This window comes from Adelges cooleyi, unplaced genomic scaffold (genome assembly GCF_023614345.1).
Source record: "Adelges cooleyi isolate 19-005CV unplaced genomic scaffold, UGA_ACOO_1.1 ACOO_flye_CR_arks_rails_tigmint_CR_PRNA_9, whole genome shotgun sequence".
In the NCBI taxonomy this organism is placed as follows: domain Eukaryota; kingdom Metazoa; phylum Arthropoda; class Insecta; order Hemiptera; family Adelgidae; genus Adelges; species Adelges cooleyi.
In genome coordinates, this window is record NW_026096579.1 from 16,761,481 (window position 1) to 16,778,761 (window position 17,281).

General features: G+C 26.5%; 1 protein-coding gene across 1 annotated transcript; it reads right to left on the bottom strand.

Annotated features, from left to right (window-relative positions):
- Window positions 1-2,575: 2,575 nt before the first annotated feature.
- Window positions 2,576-11,809, bottom strand: LOC126846082 (cardio acceleratory peptide 2b). Its single transcript, XM_050585200.1, has 4 exons — window positions 11,646-11,809; window positions 4,499-4,618; window positions 3,859-4,014; window positions 2,576-2,852 (listed from the first exon to the last, which is right to left on the bottom strand). Exons 1-4 carry the CDS (start codon window positions 11,725-11,727, stop codon window positions 2,776-2,778), a joined length of 435 nt encoding a protein of 144 aa, XP_050441157.1. The 5' UTR covers window positions 11,728-11,809; the 3' UTR covers window positions 2,576-2,775.
- Between the last annotated feature and the right edge of the window lie 5,472 nt (window positions 11,810-17,281).

The following is a 17,281-nucleotide window of genomic DNA, read 5'->3' on the forward strand; positions in this document are numbered from 1 at the left end:
TTTTAATTTTGACATTTTTTTATTTTTTTAAGTGCTTGTATTTAAGGTAAAATTCAAGTTTTCTAAAAAAAAACCGACAAGAAAACCTAGTTGAAGTTATTTTCTTTTTGCCGGTATCAATATTTGTTTTTTATGATCATTTCTCGCTTGGACATACACGCTTTTCCATGAACACCTTTTTAACTATTATTCTCTAATGGTATGTAATATAAAGGTTAAAGGTACACGGTAAAACCGTTGACTTTAGAATATACAATTAAGCTATTTTTTTAAATCAACGCTATAACGCAAATTGGGCCATTGCACACAAACTACAAAGAAAACGAGTAGATATAACAGCAAACATCTAGTGAACGTGTTACGGTATGGCTCACAAAATCCCTTGGGATAATTGGACACCGAAATAAAAGGCACAACTTTTTTATACGTATAGTGTAAGTACAGTATAGTTTATAATACGTTGGGGAACATTTATTCCGAAAGTAATAATATTTTGTAGATTCGGAATGTTTTCCTATTTATCACGAGATCATAATATAGTAATTTAAAGCAATGCCATAATATTTTTTATTGTATCCTCGAGGTGGTCATTTATAATATAGTATAATTTCACTATAGGTAGGTTAGGTACACACTTCTATACATTATACGTGCATTATAGATTTTTAATACAGATTAATAGCAGTCCGTAATTGTTAAACTTTTATCATTTTTCACATATCGAATTAGAATTATGTGAATGTATTTATTATTTTGTGACAACACGCGTAAAAAATCCTATATATTATCCAATATATTTTTAAAATAATACTTTTCCCATATATTTTTACTATAAATATATATTAATTTGAATGCACTGTAAAATTACACAGTATGATTAATTTGGCCCAAAGGCCAAAACACATTTTTGTCATTTTAACACATTCAAACAACCCATTTTTCTTAGATACTGTGTATTGCATTGATATTTACGCGTACACTATATTTACATACACATATTTATGATACTTAAAAAAAATAATTTGGAAAATCATTCAAAATTATAACAACATCAACGAGAGATTCGCATTAAATATCTTAAATAGTTACGATTTAGGTATATTTAAAATTTTAGCATTGTCAGTTAGTGCAAACGACTTAAGAGCAAAGTAAATAAAAAAGTAATGTTGGTTACTGTTGTAATATGTTGGTTAACAACATGATATGTACATTAGGGTGGTTCTTATTTGCACGATTTTCGAATTTCAATTTTGCCCCCCCCCCCCATTCGATTTGAAAAAAAAAATTTAAGCCAACTTTGAACTTTCTAATCATTCCCTGAAACGAGGAAAAGTTTTCCGTTTAAAATAAATGCAGTTTCCCTATTTTAACTTGATTATTGTACAAAAGGGCAAATTATTGACGAAACAAATGTAATTTACATGAAATTGTCGAGGATCAGCGTTACTTTAAGCATGAATTATTAAATGATCTTAATTCGTGCTTTTAGGTAAAAAAAAAAAAATGTTAGCTTCTGCTTAGTACTGTATAGTTCAATAATAACAAAGAATGAGGATCAAATCCATACCTGATACAGATTGTGTCGGAATTCCGAAAGGTATTTCCTGATACCAAAAAAAAAAACGATTATAAATAATTTTTAAAGTAAGCACTCAATAAATTTCAATTACTTTATAATTTCAATTACTTTATAATTCTACTAAAAATGTACCGTGCTAGTATTTTAATTCTTCAATTTTTTTTATTACTAATTTAGTTTAGAGTTTTGGAAATGAATATAAATATATATCTTTATGTCTGTAAATGAAACATAAAAAATAATTTTGTTTTTAAATAAAACTTAACGGGTTTTAAAGTTATTCTTAACCTAAATAATGGCACTAAGGACTCAAATATTTTATTTTATTGTTATTAAGAATAAATAATTTTTATCCTAAAATGTAGTTTAATTGTTTTGATAGAGTTGTGAAATAACGTTTTATTTTTCAGTAAAAAAAAGTTTAAAAATCGTAATTGTGCAGTGTAAAAAATTTATAAAATTACCCATACATTTTTTTTGTAAAATTAGTGATAATTTCATGTAAAATAAATTTATTGCGTCAAAAAATGGCCTTCGTAATACAATAATCAAGTTAAAATAGGGAAATTCCATGTATTTTAAACGGAAAACTTCTCCTCGTTACAGGGAATAATTAGGATTGGATTAGAAAGTTCAAAATTGGCTTAACATTTTTTATTTTTTTTTTCAAATTAAATGGGAGGCGGCACAATTGAAATTCGGAAATCGTACAAATAAGAACTACCCTAAATTGTACAAATTAAACCACCTCTCTCATAACCTCTATGAACTTTTCCTTTTTTGGTTAAATGTCGATGACCCAAATAATGACTTATGTGTGCGAATAATAATAATATGATTATCATTAATATTATTTACCATACATGATTTTTGATTACCTACACACTATTGGTACGGTGGTGTAGTTTAGTAAAAAAAAAAAAAATGGATAAAAATTAAATAAATTTACACGCATAATATATTTTTACAAATCGGTCAAGAATGATATATATTTTACTAATATTATAAATCAGTTAATGTGTAATCGTATTCTTTAAAACAATTATTTATACATCTATAACGAGACTATATTAAAGTATTAGTTGATTAAAAAAAAAATGATCAAATTTTGTTCACCTACTGCTTGCTATTATAATCTTAAAACGTAATATGCATATGACTTATGAGACGACTAAACAAATAATCAATTAGGTATATTATAAGAGGTTTTCTTCATCTTCGGGGTAATTTTCGTTTTTTATTTCTATCATTTTTTTTATAATACTTGGCGTATCTGAAAAGAAATCAATAAATATTATTTTAATAAGCAATAATAATACATAGCAAGTAACAATATACGGTAGGTAGCCTAAAGCTGTTGTTTGGATATTACATCACGGTTAATGTTTATTTTCAACAACTAGTATATGTAATATAATACACTTTTGCTTTTAAATTACTTTTAATATATTCTATATTTTTTAGTTCTTAATTTCAATTAAATGTTAAAATGTGTGTGTGCTTAAAAAAGAAAATTTAACTTAACAACGAGGTATAAACGGTTTTAACTTTAATTTCAGCTGAAAACCTCCCTGGAAATCCCCCCAGACGCCTCAAAAGAAGATGGTGCCGCGACTTAAGACACTAATTTATCTTTATATTCATTGAGGTGCCCCTAATGTGGGGTTTCCTCCTCGTGTTAATTATTTTTCAAGTGTATATATTATTGTACATAGTTTATAAAAAATACTCATTGTAAATAATTTACAGATTGTATGTTTTTTTTCAATAAAAGTCAATAAAAAAAAATAAAAAAAACTAATTTTGGTGAAAACCAAATGGATAAGAAGTAATTATTTTACAAAATCTCCTAAACAGGAGAGATAATTGAAAATTATATTGCAATAGGTTTTTATAAAATTATATTACGATGTTCACCCACAACTCTTAAGCATAAGTATAGTTTATTCAATATATCTTTCAAAATTTCACCTAACCCCATAGGCTATATATCTAACAAAGATAGAAAAATAGTTTGTTGACAATTATCTTATGATCAAAAATTTAATTAAAAAAAATTGTCACTTGAATCCAATAATTTCGATCACTTAATTAATTAATTAAGGGTTTTCTGTTGTTAACAAAATATAGTTTTTTGTTTTACAGGAAATACAAAAATTGTAAAATAATGTACAAAAAACCAATACTGTCATGTTTATAGGATTTCATAACTTGTAAAACTCAAAAGCCCATTTGTATATGTTCTATATTTCAAAATATATTAAATGTACGTGACTTACCCGTGTCTATGTATGCATCGTAGCTGTTCATATCTTTTACTGATCTTCCTAATCTCGGACCAAACCACAAAGCTGAGGATTTTATATCACTTCTTCCAATCCTCGGGAAAGGGATCAGACCTTCTCTTTTATGATTGGATAATTCTTTTTGTTCGTCTGAATAAAATCATTTAAATAACTAGTAAATAAGTACGCATTTTATTTATAACTACTGTTTCATGGGTTTGTATTATACAAACCTATGTACAGTAGTTATAAGTTACATTATATTTATAAAGCATGCGGAATTCTAAACATTTACTAAAAAATACTATTCGGGTAGGTATATGTACCTAGATAATAACATGAACAAATTATTTTGGAAATAATCTTGTTTTTTTATTTATAATTTAAAAAAAAAAAAGTTATTTAAACGATAGTTTATAATAGGTATCTATTCTAAAAAACAATACTTCTTTTTTTTCTGAACTTCAAATTAAACTATTCATACAAAGCTCAAAGATCTAAAACCTAACGTATCATCTATAACCTAAAGGTGTGTAGGTATATTCAGTAATATATTGCATGTATATTATTAGTAAAAACTGTTAAACAAATACAATTAAAATACATAAAGGTATCGTCAATGTATAATTCTTACAAAAATTCCGTAAATTATCCATATTAGATCTTCCAACTCTAGGAAAAGCGATTAATCCTGCAAACGATTCTCTTCTATTTCTGTTAATGTCCCGTTTTAATTCATCGTTGTAAAATAAATCTGTAAATAAAAATGATACATTCTAATATACGTTAACACAGTGTAAATATAAACATTAAAATTAAAACTGTACATAATATACAAAATAATGTAGTATTACTTTAAGAGATATTTCTTTTTTTTAGCTAAAGGCCATAAATGTAATATCAAATTAAAATAAACCCATAGCCTATAGTTAAGGGTACACCCAGAGGTACACCTTTTAAACGAATATTTTTTTATAAAACGATACCTAGAGTACATTAAATAAATCCGTTTTAGTTTGCTTTGAAATGTGCATGTTAAAACGATTGACAGATTAAAATTCCAAAAAAAAATTAAAATTAACATTTCGTTCTTAGTAACTCAATTTGTTATGACATTATTTGTATTTTTATGAGAAACATTATCATAAAAAAGCCCAAATTAAATAATATATTATACTTTTTTATCTAACTGTAGGTAAAGCGACTATGCTCGAGTTTAAAGTAAAATAATATTTAATTTATAATAACGTTATGGACATCCTTTCATTAGTATACAAACCATGTTTAAAAAATGTCTGTGAAAACAAATTGAGTTAAACAATCATTTTTAAAAAGTAAAAAAAAGCTCCTTTTTCACTATAATAAAGTTATTTCCAGACTGACTGTTGTTTTTACATATTACATTACACATTTTTTATAACAATGCACAGTTCAAAATCATACATGCACGCTGCACAACACCCTTGTTATAATACTATGTGTTCCTTAGCTTTGGATAAACTTACAATTAACAAACAAACATTATATAGCATTATTATATATACTAATGTAATTTTTGCAACGGTGTAAGTAAAAGTCAGTGTAGTTCATAGAATAAAGCGGGTTTGGAGGAAAATGTGAGTACCAGGAGTGAGAATGTGTGGACAACGTTAGAAATGAGTATATATAAGGAATTTAGAGATAGAGTTAGACAAGAATTGGATGAATGTTATAAATAAATACGTGGTGAAAGAAATGACGATGGATAGACGTTTTTCGATGGTAAGGATTTAGCTGTTTAAGAACTTCATTTGCACGGGATAAGGCGGAGAAGAAGAAGATACACTATTTATGAAACAAAACTAATAATATATAATAGGCTATATGACGAAAATAATACATAATGAGACGATGATTTCTGAAATTTTATTTCCAACCTAAGCCTATTGAAGAAGCCGACAAAATACACTTTTTTTATTGAATTGAAATCGGCCGATCCTAATATTGATATTTTTGGTCAAACAATAAATCATAAAACAGCATAACTAATATTATAAATATTATAAGGAAAAAATTGGATTCTCGGCTGACATAAATTGAATTAAAACAAATTTGGTAAAATTTGGATTGAAATGTAATTAGAATACTTAGTTCTGTAGTTTTACATGCTTATTGTTTTAAACATAAGTTTTCAGCCCTTGCCCTTGTACAATAGAGATACCTACCCTAGCTATGTTACTCGGACATTAAATCGATTACCAGTCTCCTTCTTATTAAATGATTAGTTGCTATGTATTTTGCTATTAGGGATGTTTATCCCTGTTGCTGCTATATGCGTCTTTATACGGACAAGAGTTTTGACGGGCGTAAAATATAATAAATGGGTATCGGACCAAGCTTAAATTCCAAACACGTCACCATAAATTCACCGGATTGCTTAATGGCTGGATGTTTAGACTAATTCAAGTTAGGATATATTCTGTACATACTTGAAAGGGCAATCTATTTCCCGAGTGATGTACATTATATTATAACACCTTATTGTTTTTTTTTTTTTGGTGAAAAAATGTTCTACAGAAAATCGAGTTTACATTTTTCTACTTATAACATAGTATCCAGTAAAAATAAAACAAAAAACTATAATATAAAATAACCAATACCATAGAAAACCGGAAATAATCGATTTCATTTTATAAAATAATTCGAGTTTCCAAAACTAACAAACACGTTATTGAACAGATAATAGAATAACACATATTTAAACCTTTATCTTACTTAACTTTTTTAAAAAACACAAAACTAACAAGTCATAATTATTATGAATACCTCAAGGCTTAACCTTAATAATGTGTCCACTTTTTCTAAAAGATAAGTAAGGGTGAAGTAATCTAAAGCATATTCCATACAAATTTTAGAAAAGGTTTAGAGCGCCGTAATTTTAAGTTAGAATATATGTTATTTTTGGGGTTTTTTGTTGTAAAGGGAAAAACATGAACATTTATAAAAAACAAATTATAATTTAATTTAAATATTAAAAACAATTATTGTAGATACAATATCTTCTCAGCTTCGCATCGAAGTTAAAACTAAGTCGAAATCACAGAATTCGTGTTTTCCAAAAAATGTAATTTGCTATGAAACTAATATGAAAAATTTAATTTTTCCAAAAAAATATAGTACATTAATAACACTGCAATATTTTGTTTTATTTATATTACAGGCATAATAATGTATACATAATCACGCAAAAATCAATTTATTGATTACAATAGGAAATATTAATTAACACATTAACCTGTGTACGTGTATATAATATATATACATTCGCATTTGACTACTCCACGCTGTTCAGTTGTGTTTATAAAACAATAGAGTTAACGTCGGAAATATTCAATCATAGAGCCTATATATTCTAATGTATACAACTGACATACTGGCAGATTAGTACTATAATATAACATGTTATAATAAAGCAAGTGTATTACATTCCATTAGGCATTATGCAAAAATTAATAAAACATATGCAAGGATAATTAATATGATAAAACATTTATAAACGTGGTGAACCTCTTTTTTTGTTTTTAAACACTGTGTTAAAAAAAAAGTTGTACCAGAAAGTTCCTGACAAATAGCGACTGACTGAACTATCACGAAGCTAGACCTTATTCAAAATAAATTTCAATTGAATATAAAATATATGTATGAAGGGCACAGGGGAAAAACGGTAGTTGTCACACTATGAACATTTTTTTTTTCAAATAGTTTCTTTCAATTTATGCCAATAGTTTTTTTTATTTATGTCAATAGATTGTTTAAATAAATACATTTATTGTTAAAGTAGCATTTAGTGTGATTTTTTTTGTTTTTTTGTAAGAGGTAGAGGAATTCACGAACTTTGTTTTTGCTATACTCTAAAATTTTCATATATATATATGTATATATAGTACTTAATAAAATATACAGTACCTATTTAATTTAGTAAACAATACTTTTAACATTCAGCTCTAAAGTCAATTCCTCTATATCATAAACAAACTTCACATGAAAGGGGAGAAAGACTCAAGTATTTTCCCCTTTGTTTAGTAGAGATTTTCAAAGAAAAAAAAATTATTATTTTCACTATTTCTTATAACATAGGTATTACCTATGGGTCAAATTAAAACTAAATAACCTATATTGGTTCAGCTTATTTTGATGTCAGAGAAAAAAGCTCAATTTAGTTTTAACTTTTGGTCGAGTTAAGTATATCATGGTGGTATTAAAAAATGATAATAGAACATTAATCATAAAACAGTACAGGTAAGCTACCAACTTTAACTAAAAACAAATATTTATTTTGTAATATTTGAAATGAAATGAAAAGACTAGGGATGCAAATAACTACAGCAGAGTGTAAGAGATATTTACTTTTTAGTTCTGAGAAGGCCAAATTTATTATGTAAATAGCAAAAGTGTGACTTAGTAATTTTTTTTAATGATATTGTGTTTTATAAAAAAAAAAAAAAGTTTTATAAATATAATTTTAGTAACATAAAAGAAGAATGGTGTTACAAGAGGGTCCAAGAAAATCGCGTGTAAAATAGATCAAATGGAATTACTGTTTAACAATAACATTTAAAAAAAACCATAAAATTTTTAACATTGTTTGAAAGCTAAAACTACACTTTTAGACAAGACATTCTCATCTAAAAATATAACGTTATTTAATTTTACAATTTATGTTTTCTACTATACTTTTAAATTGTATAATACCACATAAACTACGTTTATACTATGCAAGAAAGAGCTTATGTTTTTTTTTTTAAGATTTTCTTATTAATGGTTTTGTTACAAGCACCTTTAATGCTCACTTACCTATAATAATGTCTTAAACTATAATTATATCACCTGCTCGTTAAAAGTTGTTAAATATTTTTTTTTTATTAATGCACTCTAAGGAACTTAATATTATTATGTATTATGACGTATGATATTAACTAATAATCATTTTTTTTAAAATTGTGAACATAACGGTCTTGAAATAGCAATAACAGCCTCATTTCCACTTATTTATCTGTTATTTAATTTGTGTATTCAAATTAGCTATTAGCCGGATACATTTGTGAATTTGATTTAACGAATTTTATTCGATTAATTTTAAGTTCTTCTATTTTAAAACTTTTAAAAAACCTTGAAAATATCATTAAATAAAAGATAGATGACTTAAAGCAGTACTTTCAGGAATCATCAAGTACTTAAAAATTAAAACCAGCGGCGTCATTTAGGGAAGGTAAGACCTCAAGATCACCCCCTCCCCCCCACCTAGTTGTATATATTAGATGCAACATTTCGGTAACTGTTGGGGACAGGGAGAGTTAATAATTACTTATTTCCATTCTGCCGTAAGGAAATATACACTTTTTAAAAATATTAAAATAATCAAAAGTTTTAATGATATGTTTTAAAATCAAAAAGTTTTATTTTATTAAGTTAATGCAATCACCAATACGTGCTACTTTTGCTAAATTACTGTTTTATATGTTTTTAAACCGTTTTAATTCCTCAGCTAGAATTTTTTTAATGTCATTATTTATGATACATTCGCATCTTATTAATTAGGTATTTATTAAAAAGATCGTTTCAGTAACTTCAAAATCCTCTTAACAAGTTTTCATTACTAATTATAATTACTTAATTACATAAAGTGGAAAATACGCTTATTATAAGATTATCAGTGCCTATAATTACTTTGTACCAATATTTTTTAACTTTAAACCCGTATCGTTTTTTCTTTGCGAATTGCCTTTTTCTACCAAACGTAAAAAACACAATATATTGTAATACATTGGAATTTGCGAAGTAGGACCTATCTGGATAAAAGGGGTTTGCACTCTCTGATTAAAAACAGTATAAATTAAAGTACTAATACACAATATTTGGCAAAATTCAGGTTCCGGTCACCTTTCAAAGTTATTTTGACACTTATTGGTATTGTACAGGTCAAATATATATAAATATATATATTTTTTTTTTATGTGCTTAGACTGTCTAACGATACTGTTTTACCGCTCTTTCCGATTTCTTCAATTATACATTCTATAGACCAGAAATTATACACCGTAGGTATAAAACTAAAATTTAAAAAAGTTCACTCCTCCCCCTTCAAAATCGAGAACATAACACTCTAAATATTTACATATTCCGAAAAATATTTTCAGATTTGTAGTGGTACTATTTAGATATAGCAGCATTACAGATCTACAGTTGAAAAGCCAAAAGTCATTAACTATTTTAGACTTGAGGTTTATAAATTGGACTGATGGTAGCTAATCTAGTGTGCATTTTTATTACATAGGTACCTATGTATAACTATTATATAATTATGAGGAGGTTTATTTATCACATAACTTCCCTTTTAGTCTGGTGTGTACCTAGTGTAGTATAATAGTATACAATATAAAACTGTTGTTAGCTTTTTTTCATTATTAAAGAAACCCAAAAAATGTAATAACACGATTATAAATAGCCTATATATGAATTTTTTTTTTAAATTTAAGTTAATTACAAAATAATAAATAAATTATTATATTATATTATTTATATAATATATATTTATTATTATTATATTAATTATTATGCATAAATACTTATGCGGGGTGTCAAAACTTAAATAGTCTAAACTTTTCTAACTTTAAAATAAACAATCAACAGGCAAAAGAAAACCCTTACCAAAATCATAACAATATGTTATAACATAATGTAATAAGTGTTTTTCTGAGCTAACATAGGCCGAGGGTATTTATGTGTATACACGAGAATTAACAACTAAATGAGACGGTGACATGATCCAGACGTTTTAAAATTTGCCATACATTTTCAAGGGAAAATAACGTGTACTCCCATAAAAGTACGACGGTAAATTTAACAAGTAAATCAAATAGATATTTGAAAATAAATACATTCTTTTCAATTGATTCAAACGTTAACAAAATACTCCATTTAGTTTTTTAATAAGAATCGGTCACGGATTATCAAAGATTATTATTTAAACCATTGGCCTAAAAATAAATAAAAAAAAACTCCCAAACGTATCAAACCTCCTGGATCATCAATTGTGTTCAGGCTAAAGTTCTTTCTCCCTCCCACATACTTGTTGATCAGCTTATTAGCTTGACAGATACTACACTAAAATAACAAATTAAAAAAATAATACTAGGTACACAGTACAATTTAAAAAATATCCTATACAAAATGAATTGAAATATATTTTACTATATTTACATATTTATATTCTCCTGACTTTTTTCTCGGATATTTTGGGTCAGTTGCTCGTGTATAGAACAAATAGTTTAAAAAACGTTTAATATGAAACCTTTGTGATGGGAATATAGTTAGAGATTAACTGTGTAACAATGAATGCTATATTGCTATGGTAACAACGCTGGTAAAATTTTAGATTTAGCGTTGTGTTAAAATAACAGAGATGCAAAATTTGTGAGGGGAAAAAATACAATCAACCAGCTTAATAACACATTGTACATGAATAATACACATAAAAAAGAATTTAGTATTATAAACTCAACAAATTTACATTATAATCACTATTTTTAAATGCATTTAAAATTTAAAAAATAATAATAAATTGAAGTACCAGTTATATCAATAAATTGAAGAAAAAAAACGTAAACCAATATTTTCTCAACTTCTCACCGATGTTATAATATATTATATTATAAATAAATAACCAATAATTATTTACTCGGATCCTCTCAAATTTAATTAATTGATTTAAATGTTAATATATATTTTGTGAAAGCACTCACCGTGATGTTTAGCGCAAGTGGAGCAATAGAGAGTAAATGTCAAAAGCAAAGCATATGTGACATATGTGTGAATTAACTTCATTGCCAAATCCGTACAGCTGTCTGATGTCTTCTTTCTTAAAATAAAAATGCTATGATTACAATTGAACGTGTACCTGCTTTCCCAAGTGTCAAAGATATGAACATCAAAATAACCGGGCAGGAGAATTTATACTGGGGTGAATAGGAGGAGCTTACCACCTTTGACGCAACAAGCCACACATACATAACACGCCGATTCAAGCTGGATTATTTAAAATATATTATTTTCAAAGTTAGTTTCATGACAAAAAGTAAAATTTAATTTACAAAATTAATATTGTTATATAAAATTTAAAAAACAAGAACGTGTTAAAAATAAAATATGATGTTTCGAAGTATGTAAATTCGTATAAAGAATAAACTAATAACAAAAATCTACAATTGTATCTTTTAATTTGGTTAGGATAAAAAAAAAAATTTTTGCGTTAAAACGAAAAACTGAGAAACTACTGTTCGGTCTTATATTTCCCTGTACATGTCAAGTACTATAATGCATTAATAGCGTTAAAACAGCCTGAAAAAATACTCAAACTGAAAAAATCCAAACAAAATGATAAAATAATCTAAACAAAATTGCAGCTTTAATGTTTGTACTTTGAAGATCTTTCATTTTCCTAAATCCTAATGAAAACTATTTTATACACAATTTTTAATGCCAGTAGTCGATAGCCTGATAAAAAAAAATGTATCCAATTCACATAATTGTAAAATATAAGTATTTCAACTTTGACATATTTTTTTTTATTCTCTAGATAAAATATATGGGTACCGGTACTCGTACTCCAAACACTGTCGTTTTGTAGGACCTTAAAATATTTTTTCGATTTGTATCTAAGGTGCTATCGGATTTAGAAAAATCTTTTAATAAATATTTCATGAAAAGTGAGGGAAAAAAATATGTTTTAATAGGCCTGTAATAGTTTATAAACCCATTAATAGGTTTGTTTATACATACAGGAAAAAGGTTTCTTACCAAAGGGACTTTTTGTGATGTTAAATTTCAAAAAATCTCCTTTTGGTTATGAAAATAGAAATGAACAGCAAATGTTTTACTTACCGCTTTGCTGGAGGTTGTTTTATAGTCCCTTACAATACTTAAGTTGTATCGTGTTAATTTTTCAAGTGTAACCATATTACCTTTTTCTGCCTTTCTCTGCTTTAGCGTCATTCATGACTGTATGGTTCGCTAAACCTAATTACTAGAGAAAATATCAGTTAACCTGACTAAATCGTTTGGTTAATCATTTATGCAATTTACAGCCGGAAAGTGTCCGTGTACTGAATAACGTGTAAAGAAAAGGAAACAGACACATAAAACCCCAAACACATAAATTCCATGACAAGGAAGATGAACAAATACTTCTCCAAACAAATTGCTCGACATAAAAATTAAATGTTAAAAAGTTCTCATTAACTACAAGCCCTATTTACCTATCTAGACTTGAACAAACGGCCACCACAATAACACACATGAGACACTCTACTCACCGATTCTACTTAAATAAAAATAAATATACGCCTAATTATTCATATAATATATAAACAATTTCCAATAAACTAAATTTCTATTTTGTGTACTCAAAATTGCCTTCAAAATCCACATTTCAATAAATTTTTAAAATGTTGTCTGTAGATAATTTAAAAATATATTATAGTTGTAAGATATACTTTTAGTTTAATTTTCAGGTCAAGTTTTCCAAGTCTTGGTTGTGAAGTAATTCATTTTACATTTAATCTTGTTCCTCTCGTTAGAGGTTACAAAACGTACTTACCTATATTTATACAACTTATTTAAAACTAACAGAATATGTGACAAACAACACTTGTCTCACCCCTTGAATGTTTTTTTTTTCAAATAATAATTCACGTGGGTGGACACGCAAAATGTCGACTGTAGTAAGATACACACTTTCCGTTAGGTCTTAATAAATATAACTAATACAGCCCACTCGCTAAAAAAAAAAAAAAATAATGAATACAATTCTGGCTACGGTACTAGAGTGGTGAGTTATTAGTTATTACTATATTATATTACCCACCTGTTGACCTGTTAACTTATTGTGGAATGAGATTGTTTTCGTTGATATTTCATATTTTTTTAGATAACTAATATATTTTTTTTGTTTTTAATTATTTTTATAGATTTCACCAAATCGCGATCAGCTATGACGTTCAGGACCTGTAAATATCCACTTAAAAAATATAATTAAATACTTGTGTATTGGGTACATTAGGTACCGTTATCTTGCAAAAATGATTTATATTTAATATTTGTATATCATTTACTGTTTCGCATCGAGGCATTTATTTGAAATTGATTTTCACACGTCTAGCCAAATGGCTATTAGTGAGCAGCCTGAACTTGTGTTAGGCTTTAGTCTAAAAAGCCTAACATAACATTTTGACTACTTAAGATAGTCCGATTTCAATTCTGTAAAGACATCAGCGTTTATTTGCTACTTTAATAGGTTATGGTGAAACCGAATTTTTAATTTTTGATGGAAAAAATTGCGTTTTAGTGTTGTAAAAAATGTTCAAATTTAATTTATTTAATTACAAAAAACTGAACGTTTTAAATGAAAATCGGTTTCTAACATCTCCGAGTCAAAAAAAAAACAACAACTTGTTATCTTTTAACAGAACTGAACTTGGACCAGCTAAAGTCTCACAATTCAATCACAAAAAAGTACTTTCTAACAACAAAATGGCTTTTGTCATAAAACATTTTAATACGAAAAAAATAATACCCTGAAGCTTATACAAATGAATGTGAAAATAAATTGATACAGTTAAAATTAATTGAAACCACTTTTTCTTAGGTAGGTATTGCTTAAATAAATTCCTTAAAAACCGCTCGATTTCAATTTTCTGAATCTAATGATATACAGTCTGTCATCTGTGGATTGTATTAATATTTTTATACTTTGCTAATAGGTACAATACTATATAACAATTCTGATTTTTAACATTTTTTTATTACAACATCTGCATGTTTTTTTTAACCTTTTTTTTTTTACTTTTGGTCTCTTAAGTTTTTTAACGATCCATATAATGAATATATGTTCAAAAATTCAACTATATTGTCTACAGTTTTAAAAGTAAACTATACGTTTAAAGAAAAATAGATTAGTGCTAATTGATATTCTCATTAATTGGCATAGTGGCATTGGTGTCGTTTATAAGTTTTTTCTAACAATAAGATGTGTGTAGGTCGTAGGATGTGTGTGTGTGGGATTTTTTGCATGGAACTAAATAAATATATTATTCTTTTGACTCATGGCTTTAAGAAATATTTATATTATTTTTCAAACTAAAAACGTATAACACATATTATTATATTCACCAGTTTTCGAGGTAATAAAAACAACAATCGTTGGACGTTCTAAGTCTTTCTTAAATGAAGACAAGGGGAAAAAACAATAATTTTTGGGACCAAAGACGGAGTCATTATGCTTCGGGGCTATAAGGAAATTTGCCATTCATTGTTATCCTCCGTAAGCTAAAGTTTATAAAAAGAGTTTTTAATTTAGCTACAGAGCCGAGGTAAAAAAAAAGGTAAAACGACTACAACGTCGTTTATATGATGATTTTTTTCTAATATTGACATAACGTGTAGTCTCCTCAGTTTTGCTTTAAACGTTTCTGTGCTAAAAATACGACCCTGCTTCGACTACTTTGCTCGTTAACTTCTCGTTCGTGTATACTGACACTAATAAAATACCTGATAATACAGGGTGATTGGTTAACTACGACCGTCGTTATTTTAAAAGGTGCACGATTTTTTAAAAGTATTCTTTTTCATAATTTTATAGTTACTAGTTCGCCCGAATTTTTTCAACACTCATCCCTTAAGTGTTGAAACCCAATTAACTTAATACTTTTAATTGGTAGAATATGTATTAAATTTAATTATCTTTTAAGTAATTGTCCAAAATTGGTTATTGACCATTTGCAGAAACTCTTTTAATTGCTTAAGGTCTTTTCTCGCCGATGTCCTCTCATTTCGATAAGCACAATTTTTTTTAATTGTTTAAATTATCTTGATAATAAAAATCCAAAATATGAATCACACACTTAAACATGGATTTTAATAAAGTCAACAAATTAAACCAATTTTATTTATCTGGCGAACTGTGTAGTAAAAAACGTGTCAACTCGAGTCGCCATTCCCATTTATGTATACCGTTATGATGATGATCTATACATTTACATTACAAATATAAGAACCCAAATAACTTGTTTACCGATAGTAAATGCATAATCAACACATAGACTCATTAGTAGATAATTAGGCAGTAGGTAAGCGATGACATGTTTGATACAATTGTATATGTACAACTTGGTGTCTAATGCTGTTTGAAATAAATATTTCATATCATTGCTTACATAACCCATACAATAATAGATAAGTTTTAATTTACTTATAATTCAATAACTAAAATTAACATTTTGTTTTTATTAACAACGATGAACCATCATTTTAATTTTAGAAGATTCCATTATTGATTAATGGACCCTTACATCTAAGCCCGATTGTTCCATTATCTAATAAAACGTCCACCCAGAAACAAAGATCTAGAAAAATCCACTTATCTTTATTACTAACCTCAAATAAGACCAATATTAAATACTATCGCTATTTAGTTGTTTATTCAATTGGATGATTATAATAATAACAGATCTTTGGACATTAATAACATAAAATGTTTTAACTGGCAAAATAACTTTCTTTAAATAACAAGACACAAATTTTAAAATAGTGAAATCAAGATAAAGAATTAGTTTGCTAACTTTTCTTTCCTTTTGTATCATTTCAAAATAAAATAATAAGAAATGTATTTAATATTGTAAAATGTTTTGTTATAATATATAACTAAAAATGTCAACATTTTTTTTATGCATATAATTTATTAAGATACTTGTAATAAAATAAAAATATTCTTGTAAAGGGATTCAATATTATAAAGCTAATATCATTATCGGATTTCACAAAATATCTTTTATATTTGAAAATACATATATTGACTTCTATATTGTTAATTAAAAAAAAAACTTAATAGCTAATTGTAATACATGTAAAACAAACAAAACACAATATCTGAATATTGTTGTCTTTAGATAGCCAAACCTTACAATTGAAAAAAAAATATTTAAGTCTTAACATTCTTAAAATAAAAAAACTAATTTAATCGAGAAATTGCTATTCTATATACAAGTATACAATTAATTTCTACTTAATTTTATAAAATATATTTTTATTAAATATGAAATTGTAGTAATCGTTTACCCCACAATTTATCTCGTATATTTTATATTTACACATTATAAAAAAAGTTGGACTTGGTATAAAGATAGTATAATATAAATGGTTAATATTACGTTGTTAGCCACTGATAAATGAATCATAACACAATTAAATAAAAATATACATATTATGATTTCCTTTTAGTTTTTTTTTCTATTAAATCTAGTTACAAATGTAAATGTAAATATATTTATATATATATATATATATTTATATATTTATTTATGCACAAACGTTATATATTATACAC

Excerpts from the sequence above, each read along its gene's own strand:
- LOC126846082 (XM_050585200.1), bottom strand. The coding sequence starts at position 11,727 with ATGAAGTTAATTCACACATATGTCACATATGCTTTGCTTTTGACATTT. Across the intron at positions 4,015-4,498 it reads GGATAATTTACGGAATTTTT|ACGAACAAAAAGAATTATCC; the intron begins GTAAGAATTATA and ends GATTTTATTCAG. Across the intron at positions 2,853-3,858 it reads CGATGCATACATAGACACGG|ATACGCCAAGTATTATAAAA; the intron begins GTAAGTCACGTA and ends ATTTCTTTTCAG.